Source organism: Onychostoma macrolepis, chromosome 15, assembly GCF_012432095.1.
Source record: "Onychostoma macrolepis isolate SWU-2019 chromosome 15, ASM1243209v1, whole genome shotgun sequence".
Lineage (NCBI taxonomy): Eukaryota > Metazoa > Chordata > Actinopteri > Cypriniformes > Cyprinidae > Onychostoma > Onychostoma macrolepis.
Window position 1 is genome coordinate 30,738,460 of NC_081169.1, and position 18,815 is coordinate 30,757,274.

General features: G+C 36.7%; 2 protein-coding genes across 3 annotated transcripts; both read right to left on the bottom strand.

Annotated features, from left to right (window-relative positions):
* Nucleotides 1–1,428: 1,428 nt before the first annotated feature.
* tomt (transmembrane O-methyltransferase) lies at nt 1,429–11,195 on the bottom strand. 2 transcript variants are annotated; one of them, XM_058745034.1, is made up of 5 exons: nt 10,951–11,195; nt 10,524–10,725; nt 6,811–7,085; nt 5,367–5,563; nt 1,431–2,132 (listed from the first exon to the last, which is right to left on the bottom strand). In XM_058745034.1, exons 3-5 carry the CDS (start codon nt 7,070–7,072, stop codon nt 1,812–1,814), a joined length of 780 nt encoding a protein of 259 aa, XP_058601017.1. In that variant the 5' UTR covers nt 7,073–7,085; nt 10,524–10,725; nt 10,951–11,195; the 3' UTR covers nt 1,431–1,811. The 2 variants fall into 2 exon arrangements, with proteins under 2 accessions (XP_058601018.1, XP_058601017.1); XM_058745035.1 differs by lacking the exons at nt 10,524–10,725; nt 10,951–11,195 and adding an exon at nt 7,270–7,336 and having other exon boundaries at nt 1,429–2,132.
* A 784-nt stretch (nt 11,196–11,979) lies between these two features.
* Nucleotides 11,980–17,662, bottom strand: sfrp2l (secreted frizzled-related protein 2 like). Its single transcript, XM_058744990.1, has 3 exons — nt 16,912–17,662; nt 16,086–16,172; nt 11,980–12,592 (listed from the first exon to the last, which is right to left on the bottom strand). Exons 1-3 carry the CDS (start codon nt 17,447–17,449, stop codon nt 12,303–12,305), a joined length of 915 nt encoding a protein of 304 aa, XP_058600973.1. The 5' UTR covers nt 17,450–17,662; the 3' UTR covers nt 11,980–12,302.
* Between the last annotated feature and the right edge of the window lie 1,153 nt (nt 17,663–18,815).

The window sequence follows — 18,815 nt, forward strand, 5'->3', positions numbered from 1 at the left end:
TAAGATGCATTCAGAGACTAGATGGGGTAATTTTCATTTCATGTCAACTTTAACAAATTAAAAGAACATTTATCGATTTATCTAACATGAACCAACTTGATTTTTAAAACTGTTAAAAAACATTCTAGTTGCCTATGTATTTTATATATTTATTTATATATATATATATATATATATAAAACATTTTCTGAAATTAATTGCAATTTATATATTCATGTAATCATACAGAATATATATATATATATATATGTATGTTTTCATTTTCACTCTTTACCACAGTTTTTTGTCCAGTGGAAATTTATTTCTGAAAATTTTTTACGTAACTAAGTTTTTACCAGAAGGTCCAGTTATTACATTTTAAAAGGGTCATGATGTTGCTAAAAATTACATTATTTTGTCTATTTGGTGTAATGCAATGTGTTTGTGGTTTAAGGTAAAAAAAACACACATTTTCCATATACTACTATACATTATTGTTGCTCCTCTGCTTGGCCTTTCTGAAACGTGCAGATTTTTTACAAAGCTCATCGTTTTGAGAAGCGAGGCGTGCTCTGATTGGCCAGCTATCCGGTGCGTTGTGATTGGCCGAATACCTCAAGCGTGAGACGGAAATGTTATGTGATGCCATGTCCCGACACAACAAGACTAAAACAAGAAAACCCATTACAAACGAGGCATTTGTTGCATCCAGTGGGGACATAATTACTGATTATAATGACTTATACTGTCTTTTTACGCGTCGCGTTGCATCGCGCCTTGTAAACATTACCATGTCTGCATTTGTGATCGGAGAAACAACAAGCGCTACTCTACACTGCTCAAAACCCGCGTCAGTGGCAAATTCTTTAAATATGAAAACATATTTACAGGCTGTGAGTCAGAAGCGCCAGACTGTCCTTGCAAAGTTGGAATTGCTCCATTTATAGAAACAGTCTTTGAGCAGCTGGCAGCTACTCTCAGGTTCAGCAAACAGTCCTTTGTAAAATGCGCTGCACACACTCTAATATTTGGGTTGAACTGTTCTGGAACAGTGTTATAAATACAACTTAACCACTGATTTCTAGTTGTGTCCTCTTTTGGAAGCCCAAACAAAGTAGTTTCGCTTTCACAACAAAACAGTGTCTCCACGACATGGCGTCGGCGGCAGCAACAACACTACAGCCAGAATAATAGTTACTCCTTCTTTCTTTGCGTATACGTTTGGGCGGTGTTATGCAAATCTTTTCACACCGTGACGTAGACATGTGGGGCGTGTTTAAATGAGGCGTTTTAGAGGGGCGTGGACGAGCCTTGACTTTTATAAAGAATATCTCTTTGGTTTTTAGACTTTAGTCTTTGCAACTTCAGGGATCTCATCTCTGCACGAACAGCTTGTAACACTCCAAAGAGAAAGGAAAACTTGAAATCACATCATATGACCCCTTTAATAAAACATGAGGTTAACAAAATTATGCACAGATGAATTGTCCATAATAAAATTAGTAAGATTAATTTTTATTTCATGCCAACTTTAATTATCTGTTGATCTCACAAATCCTCAAACTAAGTGTTTCACGTCTTTTCTTGTAGCTCAAACAGTAAATCTTGTCACTAGCAATGCCAAGGTCATGGGTTCGATTCCCAGGGAAAGCAAGGAACGATCAAATGTTAATGTGTGCGTTGAATGCAACGTAAGTCACTTTGGATAAATGCAGAAATGTGAATGTTGCTCATCACCTGATGATTGACGACGTTAGCGAACAAGGATCAAATAAATGAAAGCTGTGACATGAACTGTTCATAGCGTCACGTTAACTTCCTGCAAGTGTGTTTTACTTGATCCCGAGGAAGGTAAGCTCGGCCATGCCGTCGCGGATGCCACGGATGTACTCCAGCATGGCGCGGTGAACTCTGACCTCGTACAGGCCAGAGCGGCGCGCGTGTCGCAGGAAGTTGGGCGCTCCGGGGAAGATGACATTATCGGCCAGAATGATGGAACCCTCGCCCAGCAGACCGCTGCCCTCCAGTAGCTGCAGGTCCGGCAGGTAACAGCGCTTCCAGTGATCCATGAAGACCAGATCCAGACGCTCCACGCCGAAATCCTCACGCAGACGCGGGATCACCTCATCCGACGGACGCACGATCAGCTCCACCTGAGGAACAGATCAAACCGCTCAGACCAACACAGTGTTGGGGAAAGTTACTTTTAAAAGTAATGCATTACAATATTGCGTTACTCCCTAAAAAAAGTAACTAATTGCGTTACTTAGTTACTTTTTATGGAAAGGAATGCATTACATTATTTTACCATTACTGATGGGGGTAACGCATTACAAGTAATGCAAGTTACGTAATTAGACTACTTTTTTCAAGTAACTAGTAAAGTAATGCATTACTTTTTCATTTACAAGAAAATATCTGAGTTACTTTTTCAAATAAGTAACGCCAGTTACCTTTTTTCCCCATTTATTGATTGAAAGCTCTCCTGTGCCCACGTTGGGAGAAATCAGGAGTAAGCGTTACTTCCTAAAAAAGTAACTAATTACATCACTGTTACTTTTTATGGAAAGTAATGCATTACGTTAATTTCAGTGTTGGGGGTAACGCATTACAAGTAACGCGAGTTGCGTAATCTGATTACTTTTTTTCCAAGTAACTAGTAAAGTAACGCATTACTTTTTAATTTACAAGAAAATATCTGTTACTTTTTCAAATAAGTAACGCCAGTTACTTTTTTGCCCATTTATTGATTGAAAGCTCTACTGTCCCCATGTAGAGAGAAATCGGGAGGAAAGGCCATTGCACACTGAGTCCGAAAAATAAATTCGACCTCATGTTGTGTCAATCACGTTTACACACTGCCTCCAAAACTTTCGTCCGTCATAAAAAAATTTGGATAGGGTTAAATTTTCTGCACTTTTCGCATTTGTAGCAAGCATTTTGAGGTATTTTGACAATTCAGAGCCACAAGCGAACACCAAAATCCAGAATGGCGATTGTCAAGTTCATCCACTTCGTCTCGCAGCACAAAGCACTGTAAAGATCCTTGCACACTGAGTTCACAGAAATTGGTGGTCTTTTTAATATGTGGCTCTAGTATCGCTAGCAAAGCATCAAACTGAGCCACTGACATCCTGAAGTAAACTTTGAATCGCCCGTGATAACCCCGCTGCTCCTTAATAAGGAGGGGGAACTCTCCTTCCTCTCTATATCAGGATTGGATGGACCCAATATTTCCTTTCTTTTTCTCTTTTTAAGAAGCGAGAGGAAAACAAAATCATCCTCACTGTGTGAAGACTCCATTTAGTACTGTTTTGCGAATCTTTTCGCAACGTATTAATTAATATGCATCGGACTCAGTGTGCAAGGTTTCTGTCCGTGATGAATTTTTAGGATAACGAATACGAAAAATCGCATACGAAAATTTCAGACTCCGTGTGCAATGACCTTTACTCCTGATTTCTCTCAACATGGCAACACAAGAGCTGTCAGTCAATACATGGGAAACAAAGTAACTCGTGTTACTTATTTGAAAAGGTAACTTAGAAGGAAATACAGTGCCCTCCACTAATATTGACACCCTTGGTAAATATGAGAAAAGGCGACTGTGAAAATAAATCTGCTTTTTTGATCTTTTTTATTTTTCATTAAAAAAATTCACAAAAATTGTAACCTTTCATTGAAGTAAAACAATTGAAAGTGGGGAGAAAATCTCATGATGAAATAAATGTTTTTCTCCAATGCATGTTGACCACAATTATTGGCACCCTTAGAAATTCTTATGAGTAAAATGTCCCTGAAGTACATTCCCATTCATATTTACATTTTTTAACACACCAGGGTGATTATAGGAGCATGAAATTGTCCAGCCAGAAGTCATTTCTATTCCACAGGATTATAAATATGAGGAACACAAAGTCCAAATTCCCTTAATCATCCATCACAACGAGAAAAACCTAAGAATATAGTTCTTGTGCAGAACAAGATTGTTGAGCTTCACAAAATAGAAAGTGGCTGTAAGAAAAGAGCTAAAGCATTGAAAATCCCCATTTCCACCATCAGGGGAATAATTAAGAGGAATCTGAAGGATCTGGAGAGACTCTGGATGAAGGAAATGGTCTCTGATCTCTTATCAGGTGTTCTCCAAACTCTTCAGGCATTACAGGAGAAAACTATTATCTTGGGAAAAGGAAGTTGCAATAATTGGGTGCCAATAATTGTGGCCAACATGAACTAGAGAAAGCGTTTATTTCACAATGACATTTCCCCCAACTTTCAATTGCTTTACTTCAATGATAGGTTAAAATTGTGCATTTTTTGAATGAAAGATCAAAAGTATAAATAATACAGATTTATTTTCACAGCCGCCATATTTACCAAGGGTGCCAATATTAGTGGAGGGCACTGTATTTCCTTCTAATTTAAAAAGTAATGCATTACTAGCTACTTTAAAAAGTTATCTGATTAGGGAACTCACGTTACTTGTAATGCATTACCCCCAACACTGCTGCTGAATGTGGGGTTTTGATTAGAATAACACAAAACACATGCTTTATTTCAGTCCCTTCCTGTAACTGGATGGTTTTTGGTCATAATAAGCTACAATTATTAAAGTTTAATAGCAAAACACACACAGTAGTGTGCATCAGACAACCATTATTGTGTGTCAATTAATACTTCATAAAGTAAGTAAAGGAAGAAAGATAAATGAAGCCAAGAATGTGAGGGATAGATGTACCATCTGTTCAGTGGTTTTACCGTCTTTTCATAAGAGCTTTTTGTCAAGTGAAAATGTTTAAATAAGTACAACATACTGAACTGAATGTCTGTCTCCATGCAAACGCCCTCATTCATTACTTCAGACTTATGTGCCTCTAGAAGCTTGTGTTCTGCAAGTGAACGGCGCTTTATTGTTCATCCCAAAGAGGCACAAAATCGCTTTCACAGACTTTTACATTGACTGTTCCCTCCTGGTGGAATGACCTGCCCGACTCAATCCCAGCAGCTGAGTCCTTAACCATCTTCAGGAAACGGCTAAAAACACATCTCTTCCATCTTTATTTGACCCTCTAACTCTAGCACTCTCTATTTGTTTTCTAACGGTTTGTTTTCTTTAAAAAAAGGCCTCTAACACTAGCTTTCTCTATTCTTTTTCTATTCTATCTACTTGTTTTCTTTTTGTTATGTGTGTGTGTGTGTGTGTGTATATGTATATATATAAACCTTGCTATGTATACTCCGTTACTCCGAGCCTTGTTATAGCACTTGCATATTATTGCTCTTTTGTTAGTTTTGATTGCTTCTATTGTCCTCATTTGTAAGTCTCTTTGGATAAAAGCGTCTGCTAAATGACCAAATATAAATGTAAATGCGTCTCATGAACTCACCATGTCCTCATCAAAACCTGCCAGCCGGATGATTTTCTCAGCCACCTGAGCATTTCTCTCATCCATCTCGACGGAGTAAATGCGGGCGCCGATGGGCAGCGAGCGGGCGATGCGGACTGTGCTGTATCCGCAGTGAGTGCCCAGCTCCAGCACCGTGATGGGACAGTGTTCCTGCAGCAGCCGGTCCAGAATCTTACCTGTGAGACAGCCAATGATGTTTAATAAGAATGGGCCCCATTTACTTTCTTAATTCATCTTTATGTAGTTATATTTATATTTTTAAAAGATACTTCATATCCAGGAATATTATTGATTTGACTGCACTGACACTATCGGATGAGTCACCTTTTACAATACAGATTGTGTCAAAGCAGCTTCACAGAGATAAACAGGAAATAGCAGAACTAAGTAAAAAAACTCATTAAACCATTTCTGCTGTGCTGCTGGAAAATGTCTGAACCTATTGATGCTTTATTTGTTGTTAATTTAGCCACTGTATGAAATAAATACCTAGGGTTGTGTTTGTTTTCTAAAAAGAGTGCAAAAGTAAGCATATCTTTCTTACCTTACAGCATTTACATATTATTGCTCTTTTGTTGATTTTGATTGCTTCTATTGTCCTTATTTGTAAGCTGCTTTGGATAAAAGCGTCTAGGCCTAAATGCCTAAATGTAAATGTATATCTAGTAGTTTTAGGCCTTTCTGTAGGTAGAAATACTATCCTTCCATGCAATGCAAAATACCTCTGGTTTTGTTGTCTTCCAGCTGCGCTCCATGAGAACAATCTGAATTGCTCTGAATATAGACACTATTGTCTTCTGTAGAGCTGCTTTATAACTGATATAGTTGTTTCATAATCGATACATTTTGTATCATTAACACTGCTATTTTTCTGTTTATTGCTGTGAAGCTGCTTTGAAACAAGCTGCAAAAAGTGCTAAAGAAATAAAGGTGACTTGACTTCATCAGTGAAATGGCTTTCCTTTTTATTCACAATTTCTACCGGATAAAATATTTTGGAGCTTGATATAACAAATGTATATGATTTATGAAAATAGCCATTGCGTTATTCATTTCCATGACTTTTACAGGTCTAGTAAATATCCATGAAATATCCATGTTTTTCAAGGCTGTGTGAATCCTTGTTCATCAAAGAAAACAATCAGTTGTTGAGGTGGTAAATTAAAACAAAAACATCCTGATTTTTATTTGTTTTAGCTTATTTTAAAAGGTTGTTTTGTCTTATTTTAATTCATTTTGTGGGCCCCTGGTTGAGAATCACAGATGCTTCACATACAAGTGTTTTGGGGTCAAAGATGCAAATCACAAATTTACCTACTAGAAAAATAAATGTCTCTTCTAAAAATACAAATAAGCACTAAGACAGAGTCCACCTGAACACATGATGACGATAGATGTGTCAATGTGCGAGTGTGTTTATGACCTTTCTTGGGTCCGATGTTGCTGATGAACTCCACTTTGCTGCACCAGTGGTCAAATGTGTCCAGGATGCTCTGGGCGTCTCCGGGTGTGGCATGGGTCAGAATGTACTGAAACGCCCGCTCCTCTCGGCTGAGGCCCGTCAGACAGTCCCGCACCCAGCGGATCAGAACAGCCCGATACAGCAGCACGAAATAATATCGGTAACGGATAATCAGCGTGAGCAAGAGCGGAAGAAAAGCCAAAGCGATCGCAGGAGAAACCATCTTCAGCGCCGACCTGAGAACACAGACACACTTCAGACAGTACAAAACCACCCAACACACCCTAGCAACCGCATAGCAACAACATTAAAATCACTCAGAACACCTTAGCAAATGCATCCTAATTTAAGAATTTTTTGATATTTTTTGATATAAGATAAGCCTTTTTTGTTTTTGTTTTTAGTTTCACATTTACGCACACGTGGATCAAACACGCACAGGAACTTAAAGTAGCCTAGTTTTGCAACTGAAAAGCATGACATTTCTCTGCATGGAGAAAGGCTCAAGCCTCCATTACTAGCTCTAAAATAATGTTATTTAATCAGCAATGGAATTCTGCGATAGAGAACACTGACAATTTTCATATGGATTGAGATTAATTTTGTTGGCTGTTTTGGGGTGGTAATAGTATATATTAATAGGGGGCGGGGGCAAAAAATTATTTTATATATACACACGTCACAATAAAAGGTAAATCCGGCCCTGCACATAGCAACACATTAACCCTTTTGTGGTCTTCCATCACTTCTGACTGGAGAATTTTACGTTTTGAATTTTTAAAATCACAGCTTCATCAGAATTGTACAAAACTTGGTGACTTGTATGGCACTTGGAATGTGAACTCAGAATAAAATTGAGGGCATGATTTGAACAAGTGGTCGTAAAAAAAAATACTCACACTCTTGGTCTTCGGTCAAAAACTGAAACGAAATGAATGAGAAATGGACAAAAACACAACAATTCTGAGAATTTGTGGGCACAATCTATAAATCGGCCAAAATACTGACAAAAGTACAAGGCGGTGAATGGATGACACTATAAAACATCAAGACTGTGATATAGACATTTAATCACACACACACCTATGAAACACTGTGTCTGTAACACAGAGTTTTGAGAATATGTGAAATCCATTCAATAATTCAGTCATAATGCAGAAAAAGCTTACAGCAGTGAAGGGGTGACACTCTAAAACATCAAGCCTGTGAAATAAACACACACACACACACACACACTTATACACAATTTGCAACCATGCATAGGCTAGTTGTTATGTAGAGTTAGTATGTAGTTAGTATTTGTGTCCCTGCAGCACAGAAGCAGTCATAAGCAGCACAGGTATATTTGTAGCAATAGCCAACAATACATTGTATGGGTCAAAATTATACATTTTTCTTTTATGCCAAAAATCATTAGGATATTAAGTAAAGATCATGTTCCATGAAGATATTTTGTACATCTCCTACCGTAAATATATCAAAACTTCATTTTTGATTAGTAATATGCATTGCTAAGAACTTCATTTGAACAACTTTAAAGGTGATTTTCTCAATATTTAGATTATTTTGCTCCCTCAGATTCCAGATTTTCAAATAGTTGAATCTCAGACAAATATTGTCCAACAAACCATACATCAATGGAAAGCTTTCAGATGATGTATAAATCTGAATTTCCAAAAATGTACCCTTATGACTGGTTCTGTGGTCCAGGGTCACATATAGTTATATAGTAGGCCACATAAGATAAATATAGTTAAAATAGTATTTACAACTCTTTATAACTTAACATTATTTTTTCTTTATAACTTTATTATTTCTCTTGTTCATTTACTGTTTGATCATTATTATATGCTTCCTGTTATTTTAGCTTGTTCATTTTTGCCGTTTCCTTTTGATTACTATTCTTTCCTTTTGTTATTGTTCACTGACATTTTACAAAAAATAGACGTTCATTGAAAAATGTTTGATTGAATGAACTGCATTTTTATTAAATTCTGAATTAAAAATGGGTAGCAAAATGCTTCCTTGCATTCTCTTTAACACAATGTTCAGGTTTGACTGCGATCATAATGCAAAAACTAACACTTCAAATCACTATTTCTAACAATAAAATATCTTAAACTTGACAAAATTAGTCTTTGAGATTGTTTAAATATATATTCAAATCTCCCACCGACCTAATAAAAATATGTAATTATGTCTAAAAACCAGTGTTGGGGAAAGTTACTTTTAAAAGTAATGCATTACAATATTGCGTCACTCCCTAAAAAAGTAACTAATTATGTTACTTAGTTATTTTTCTGGAAAGTAATGCATTATGTTACTTTTGCGTTACTTTCACGTTACTTTTTAAATATGAGCAGGGCTTGATTGTTTGTTTTTTAATATAAGAAGTTTTATTTATAGCAAATGTAAAAGCCCTTTCACACCAAAACGTGTTATGAATAAACCTCAGGCTGAAGGAAAAGTAAATTCATGTCTGTAAAGTAGAAGAAGGTTCAACACTCTTCAGCACTAAAAAAACAATGAAGCACAATTGTTAGTTTATCTGAAGTCATTTTTGCTTATTAGTATGGTTGAACTGGACCATCAAAGGTCAGCAGGAAAAACATCGGTTAATAAAATGGGATTGGATACATTTGTGTTATTTAACATTTAATTATTGCAGGTTTGTGTCATATTCTGAGTTTGCATTTTTTTTTTTTTTTTTTTGCAAGACAGATGAATTAATGCACATTCACATTTAGTGTAGAACTACAGTAACGTCATGTTCACACAGCACACACAACACCTCTGTAGCAACTATTCAGGCAACTAGTGGTTACACCATGGCATAACACGTGTTTTTCTTTTTTTTTAGCAACCAGATGGTGCTACTCTGCCTTCCAAAATGGAAAAATAATAAAAAAAACAAAAAAAAAAAATGTATTATATAATAATAATAATAATAATAATACAAAAATTTATAAATAAAAAATTATATAATATATACAAATTATTGTTATTTTTAATTATTTTTTTCAATGGGAAAAAATGGATATTAATTACTGCATAAATATTAACTAGTACCACAAAACCCTCTCAAAATGCAAAATAAAAAATCTAAATATATTATTTAACAAAAATGTATTACAATGATTTTAATGAAAAAATAAGAAGTTATGTTTTAGGTGTCCGGTTACTTTTTACCGTAAGGAACATGAGTGTGATTCACAAATAAAGACCGCAGAAGGGTTAAAAGATTCAGGACACCTTAGCAGCCACACAGAAAGACTAAACACACCCAGAACACCCTGGACGATACATAGCAACACTAAAAATATGAATAACCGCATAGCAACACACTAAAAACACTCAGAACACTTTAGCAACCGCATTGTAACATTCTCAAAGCAGAAAAAGCAAAAACACTCACTGCTAGAGGTTCAGTACATCACTATCAGCACTAGTGAGGACTTACCTAACAGACATTACTCTATAGAAAATACTTCAGTTCCAGCACACATAAATAATTTAAATGCCTTGGTTTTTGCTCTGTGATGTGACAGAACACGTTCACCTGCCAGAGACGTAACTGAAGACACGAGACCAACCCTGAGCTGATCTCAGATCAGTTTCATTCCAACAAACACCTGCACACAGATATCTGATCATAATAAAATAAATGACTTTACCAGATCCGGAACTTTCTTGACCCACAGGAGACACTCTGAGGACGACGGTGTTCAGAAGAGAGACAGACAGACGGAACGCGACAGGTGTGCAGACACGCTCATGCAGCAGCCAATCAGATTCCTCCGTCTGAATAATGGATGGAGCGCATGAGGCCTCCGCTTACACCTGCGTCTCACCTGGAGCATCACGTGACCGTCTGACCTGAGCGCAGAAATAATGCTGGATATTCACAGTGTGTGGCTTGTCAGCATATGCAATGAAAACCAACAAAATGTACAACAAAACTGTTCTTTAATTACAAAATAAACATTTTGTTTTAGTACAGTCATCACAAAGCCAATATAAAAATCAGTAAAAAACAAAAAATAGATGTTTCGTTGAAAGGTGTAATGTTTAAATGAAAGAACCTTTTTCACCCCTACTTACTCTCAATAGATTAAAAAGGCAATGCGATATCTGAAATTATGAAAAAATAAGGCATCAGTGAAGAAATTTTACTCAATTTGGCAACAATTCTTGGCATCTTTTGAAAAAGTGAAAAATAGAGAATACAGCCACAAAATATATATGACCTGCTCAACTTCTTTTTTTTTTGTGTATTTTTATTACCATATATATATATACACTACCAGTTTATGAACAGTAAGATATTTAATGTTTTTTAAAGAAGTGTCTTCTGCTCACCAAGCCTGCATTTATTTGATGCAAAGTACAGCAAAAACAGTAAAATTTTGAAATATTTTTACTATTTAAAATAACTTCTTAAAATATCCTTGTTTTCTATTTGAATATACTTTAAAATGTAATTTATTCCTGTGATTTCAAAGCAGAATTTTTAGCATCATTACTCCAATCTCACGATCCTTCAAAAATCATTCTAATATTCTGATTTGCTGCTCAAAAAACTATTATTATTATGTTGAAAACAGTACATTTTTTCAGGTTTCTTTGATGAATAGAAAGTTCAGAAGAAAAGCATTTATCTTATATCTTTTGTAGCATTATGAATGTCTTTATCATCACTTTGATCAATTTAAAGCATCCTTGATAAATTAATTTCTATAATTTCCATCCCAAACAAAATGATGCTGACTCCAAGCTCTTGAATGGTGTAGTGTATAATGTTACAAAAGCTTTCTTATTTCAGATAAATGCTGATCTTTGGATCTTTCTATTCAAAGAATCCTGAAAACAAAAATGTACTCAACTGTTTTAAATATTGATAATAATAATAATAATAATCAGAAATGTTTGTTGAGCAGCAAATCAGCATATTAGAATGATTTCTGAAGATCATGTGACACTGAAGACTGCAGTAATGATGCTGAAAATACAGCTGCGCATCACAGAAATAAATTACAGTTTAAAATATAAAGGTTATTTTAAGTAGTAAAAATATTTAACAATATTTCTGCTTTTGCTGTATTTTGTATCAAATAAATGCAGGCTTGGTGAGCAGAAGACACTTCTTTAAAAAACATTAAAAATCTTACTATTCAAAAGACTGGTAGTGTATATATACTGTGTATGTATATATATACACTTTTTTTATTAATTATTTCTATTTCATCAAATGTACAGTAGAATTAATTTGCATCAAAGTTGAGGTTGGGTTGGATGAGGATGGGATAATGGTTGAGTGGGTAATATTTTTTCTTTAATAAGCAAAAATTATATTAAAATGACTTATGAAGATTTGCATTTTCCTCAAAAAATTAGAAAACAGGCCATTTTGAAAATGCCGTTTTTGCGCAATCCGTTTGTTCATTAATCGTGTCTCAGCAGTCTTGTCTCAGCAGCGTCCTGATGAACTTCTTCAGCTCTTTCTCATCACGGGACCACTTGAGGAGTCTCCTGAGGAGCATGCGTCCGTTCTGCATGTGACCCAGAGCGATGTAGGAGCCCTTGAGCTGACCCTCCAGCGCGGGACAGGAGCATCCGTGAGGCAGCCAGAGAGCGCTCTGCTCCTGCGGCCCGCCGAGCCAGCGGAGGACCCGACTGCGGCCCTGAGGAACCACACGCACGTCTGTCCCGAGCCGAGACCAGGAGCCGATGCGCAGTCTGAACGCTGGAGAACAGCAGGGCGAAGAACAGAAATTAACAGCGTTTTTGCTGACTTTCACTAAACGTTCATGGCTCCCAGAATATTTTGTTATATCAAATATCTGAACATGCAATACATCAAAACAAAATCAGACCCTCTACTTTCAAACCAAAAAAATCTTCAAGCAGTTTTTATATTTTCCAACACATGAACGTAGGTAGGTTTCATAAAAAAACAAAAACAAAAAAAAAGTAAAATTTTGAGCAAAAAGCTGAGAAAATCTGGATCATATTCAGTAATATTATCAAAGCAAAGATGCAGTAGATGGCTTTCATCAGTATCCCAAAGCTTCACAGGCCTTTAACACTTTCTGAATCAACATTTCACTCGGTAACATTAGGCAGTTTTCATTTATATGCGGTTAGTGTTGATGATCGCATTATTTTTCATATGCATATGCTTACATATGACATCTTCCTCGTCTGTATTTTTGATCGGCACTTTCTAGACTCATTCAGGAGATGCGTAATAGCGCCCCCTAGCGTATAACTTTTCTGTGTTTGGCGAGGAAAGAGTTAAAGGAGTTCACTTCCAGAGTGAAGATTTCCTCATAATTTACTCGCCACCATGTCATCCAAGATTGCTTAATTTGCAATTTTTTTTAAATATAATTTTTATTTTTCTATTTCTATTTCTATTTTGATTTTTGATTTTAATTTCTGTTTTTAATTTCTGTAATTTTTATTCTATGTGCATTTCATTACATATAAACTATGCATGGTTGTGTGTGGCACAAATAAAATTGGAATTATATAATGTGGCTATTTCCTCATCCAAACGTCCCTGTTATTAGCTTTTAAAAGATAAGTTCACTTTATAAATTAAAATTTTCTGATGATTTACTCACCCCCATGTCATCCAAGATGTTCATGTCTTTCTTTCTTCAGTTTTGTTTTTGTTTTTTTGAGGAAAACATTCCAGGATTTTTCTCCATACAGTGGACTTCAGTGGTGGACAGCGGATCGAAGGTTAAAAACACAATTTCAATGAAGCTTCAAAGAGCTCTACATGATCCAAGCCGAGGATTAAAGGTCTTATCTAGTCTTTTTCTTTTAAAAAAATTATATTATTAATAGACTTTTTTTAATCTCAAATGCTCGGCTAGCATTAGCTCTGCGATGCGTGTCTGTAATCCTGCTGGAAAGATCACGCACGGTTAGTCCTTCTTTGTACTTGGGTTAAAAACTCCATCTTATTTTCTCCTCCAACTTTAAAATCGTCCGACATTGTTTTTCTACCTTTTTTTGTAAAGGGCATTTGACTTTTCTTTAGGGCTGCCCCCTAAAAGTCAACTAACGGTTAGTCGACGAGAAGAGGCTTGGTCGACCAAAATTTTATAAGCCGCTTAGTCGCAGAAAAAAAAAAGATGTGGCAATACATTACATCGAGCAGGACATCCAAACGCTCGCCTATCATTCATCGACCTCGAATATGGCTTATCATCTGAAATATGTTAGTAGCAGCAACTTTACATGTTTTTTTTTTACACTGTTTTCTTAATCTAATGTTAACCTAGAGATATATGCGCTGTTCAGTGTATAAGAGTAGGCTGAATGCATCTTTCGAATCTGTAAAGACTCTACGTTTGTTTGTGTGCACTCACAATAACAACAAAACATTGCGCTTTTGTAAAACAATGAAAGGACACAGGATGCGCTTTCTGCCGTCTCGGTCTCTGTGAACTTCAGCGCAAAACTCTGTGTGTACTTTCTTTACAAACATGAAAAATATATCTATAGAGAGCGAAATGTCTACTTTCAAATGAACCAATTCAAATGGAAAACAGATATTCTCAGATTATGTAATCCGTATGAAACATGCATACAGGCGCATCACTACTGCGGAGATGACGAGTCAGTGTCGCCGACTTCATCTCTTAAACCGAAAACAAAGAAAGTACTAGTTTTGCAAAAAATTGTTAAAATGTTAATGCAACCTCCTTACTGTTTTTCTCTGACACATTCATAATCATTACTTCTGCCGGTGTGCCGTGGCAAGCTTTATGCATGTGCATGAGCGCTTATTATATGTAGGCTATTAAAGGCTCATTATTATGATTTAAATGGTTTATTAATAAACATGCGATTAGTCGACTAATGCTTCAAATGAACGACTACTAGTTGACCAAAAAATCTTTAGTTGAGGACAGCCCTATTGTTTTTTGCATATTGGCTTTGTAAAAAACTGGGTCAGAACTTCTGCCTAATAAAGACACTTAATAAAGACATGCATCGCAGAGCTAATGCTAGCTGAGCATTTGTGGTTAAAAAGTGTATAAATATAATTTTTTTTCAAAGAAAAAGACTATATAAGACCTTTAATCCTCGGCTGGGATCATGTGGAGCTCTTTGAAGCTACATTGAAACTGCGTTTTTAACCTTCGATCTGCTGGCCACCAATTGCACTGTATGGAGAAAAATCCTGGAAGTTTTACTAAAAAAAAAAAAAAAAAATTTATTTCTTTGCGTCTGAAGAAAGACACGAACATCTTGGATGACATGGGGGTGAGTAAATTATCAGAAAATTTTAATTTATGAAGTGGACTTATCTTTTAAAAGCTAATAACAGGGACGTTTGGATGAGGAAACAGCTACATTATATAATTCCAATTTGCAGACAATGTGCCACACACAACCATGCATAGTTTGATATGCAATGAAATGCACATAGAATAAAAATTCAAATGAGAATAACAGAAATAAAAATAGAAATAATATTTTTTAAAAATGTACAAATTAAGCAATTGAAATCAGCCATTTTACTTAAGAAAACATTTCAACAGCTTTTATTTCTATGAAAATGTACTGCTTCAGAAGTTCATCATGGTTGAATGTTTTTAATCCTTACTCAGCAATGGATGCTCTGCAGTGAATGGGTGCCGTCAGAATGAGATGTTTTTAACTAAAATACCATAGAGTCCATAATCCATAATAACGCTTCCTTCAGTGAAAAAGTGCATCTGCTGTTGTCTCTCACATCAAATTCCAGCCACATATTTGATTAGAGCTGTTTTGGACAGTTTTCTCTCATAAACGCTGCTTGATCTGCAGATTTCTCTCCTGATTCAGACCAGAACACTTGTTCACTGGAGGAAGTGTTATTATAGACTCGTATTAGAGTTAAAAACGTCTTAATGCTGGATGTGTCTCAGCTTTTGTCTTCTCCAGATGTTAACTGATGGACTGGAGTGCTGTGGATTATTGTGATGTTTTTATCAGACTCTCATTCTGACGGCACCCATTCACTGCAGAGCATCCATTGCTGAGACACTGATGCAGAGACACATTTCTACAAACCTGATGAAAACACAAATATACATCCTTACATCGAATTTTAATTTTTGGCTGAACTATTCCTTTAAACATTTTGAGTGGCTCCATCATGATCAGTTATTCAGGACGCTGCAGACCAGATGAAAGCTAGTCTACACACGTCTAGTCTCAAATCTATTTCTCACCAAACTGACTCTTGCAGAAGTTCTGCTGGATCTCCTGCTCTCCGAGTCCTTCGGAGTCTGGACTGCAAACCTCACACACTGCAGAATCTGGAGAAAAGACAGAAGAAATGGAGGAAAAACCTAACAGTTGTTTTCAGCTGCTTGCACAGATTTTCAAAACTTTGCCTCTCTTTTTTAAAACTTTACACACAAATCTAAAAATTGCACACAGAATGCAAAATGCCTTGCATCTCTTGCAAAATGAAGCACTGCATTCAAAATATCACAAACACAACTCAAAAGCAAACACCTTTGCCATAATATTATATTTTTGGATATATCATATACACAGTTATTCAAAACCTAAATATGTGCTTTAATGAGCTCCTGTGTTCAAGATTGAAAGTAAATGGCAGACAGATGTTGCAAAAATTCACAGTAAACACGAAAGCAAGATTGAAAGCAAACCTGTTTTACTGTAAGTATTTGTGGCTGTGAATACAGTATTACACAGAACGAAAGAAAGGCAACACATCAAGCATGTGTGTAGTTGTGTAGATGTGTGTGTTTATTGATTGGTTGGAGTTCAGTGAAGCACATGCCAGGAGTTTTTGATTGGTTGTGTTTGGAAAAGGAAATCAAGAGACTTCCTCTCAGATGTGTGTGTGTTGCATAGAGAACTGTGTGTTGTGTTTTGCATAAAGTCAAAGGCTGAGAATAGTGTCTGGTTTTGCAGATCTGGTGTGTGCTTCTGCTGTTTGAGTGACAGCTTTCAGAAACTGTGTGAAAGTAAAGATTCTGTGTGTAAGCAGCTGAAAATTAAATTAAAATTAAAGTCGGTTCAAACCTTCGGTCGCCTCGGTGGTTTCATCCCGGTTCGGGTCTCTTTCTCCGGGGATGCAGAGCTCCGCTCCATCTGGGAACCGGCTGCAGTTGAACATCTCCGGCCACGGAAAGCCGAAGGCGCTCATGACGGGCAGACACGCGTCCCTCACCGCCTCACAGAGACTGCGGCACGGTCCCACCGGAGCCGAGACCTCCGGTAAACACACCGGCGCATAGAGCGAGCAGAGAAAGCGCCGCGTGTCTCGGTGACAGTGCTTACCGAGCAGCGGCATCCACGCGGCGGACTGCTGCTGCGCTTCTCTCGCGCTGGCGTGACCCAGCAGGTTCGGTAAGCGCATCTCTCCGTAACCGATACCGGAACACAGACCCATCGTGTTCGGAACCGGCTTACACACCGAACGCACGGCGCCCAACTCCGCAGACACTGGGCTTGCTGCCAGACCTTCATCATCATCATCAGCAGCAGCAGCATCTTCATCAGCTCTCGACGCACTGAGAACCAACAACGCGATCACACACACAGAACGAAGATTAAACATGATGGAGACGCGCGTGCAAACTCGTGTGTGTGTGTGTGTGTACTTGTTTATACTACACCGTGGGGACCAAATGTCCCCACAAGGATAGTAAAACCTGACCGGCCTGCGGGTTACGGGACAAAAAATATCGTTTGGTGTAGAGAGAGAGAGAGAGAGAGTGAGTGTGTGTGTGTGTGTGTGTGTGTGTGTGTGTGTTTCTCCACATCCTGTGAATCAAACGCATCAGGTTGTTTATGACCGGAAGCAAAACACTTCAGAGGCCCGTGAGAGGCTTTCTGTCGCCAGTCGACTGAGATTTGGTTCTCTAAAGTTCTGAGAATGGACTTGGGTTTTAGTTGGGAAAATTAAAACTTGAAAACAAAAATGTCTAAAAACAACTTATAAACAACGTTTCTAAAAACTTAAGCAAAACTTTAGTTTTATAAAAAATTATAAAGTTTCTATAATGTTCTGAAAATGTCTGAAAACTTACAAACAACATTTCTAAAAATGCACTTTAGTTTTAGTTGGGAAAAACTTTAAAGCACTTCTAAAACAAAAACAAACCTTAAAAGCAATGTTTCTAAAATGTTCTGGGAACATATTTTAGTTTTAGTTGGGAAAATAAAACCATAAAAACTATGTTTCTAAAATATTAGGAAGTGATTCCCAAAGAAGTAATCAAATGGAAACCATAAACCAATGTTTGAGGAACATTTAATGTTTGCCAGCATAATGAAACATAATAAAGTCCCCATCAATACAACATTTATAAAGTCCATCTAATCTACAACAAAAAGTTGGCGAAATAAACTTTTAGCAGATAAAACACGTTTAAAATGTTGTTTTTCTCTTCTAGAAAACCAAAAATATTGACGACTAATTTTGCAGAATAATCATTAAAAAATAAATAAATAAATACACCTGAATCTGGGAACACAATGACACAGAAAACCAGAAAATGACTGTCGTTCTCCTGTGATGGTCCCATTCATCCTGCATTTACACGACAGTTCCTCACTGTGGCCACTAGATGGACACATTCAACATATATAACCACAACAAATAATTGAGGTCATTGCTGGATCCTCATTAAAATAAAAATTAAAATAAAAACAGAGAATAAACAATATAACCCTTTAATAGCTAAATATGTGTCCACTGCTGTCAAAGACTGCAGATAATACTCTATGGAAATAGTGACAGTGTTTGTGTTTATTGCACGTGTGTCTCTCTACATAGTGTTAAGCATAATTATTTGTGGGGCAAAGAGCTGTCATAGCATCACTATGATCATATGAACTGTTTACATGTGCAGCTGTCAACATAAAGAGATTCAAATTCATTCACAGTGACTGCAGGCATGAAATATCTCAACATGCTTCAC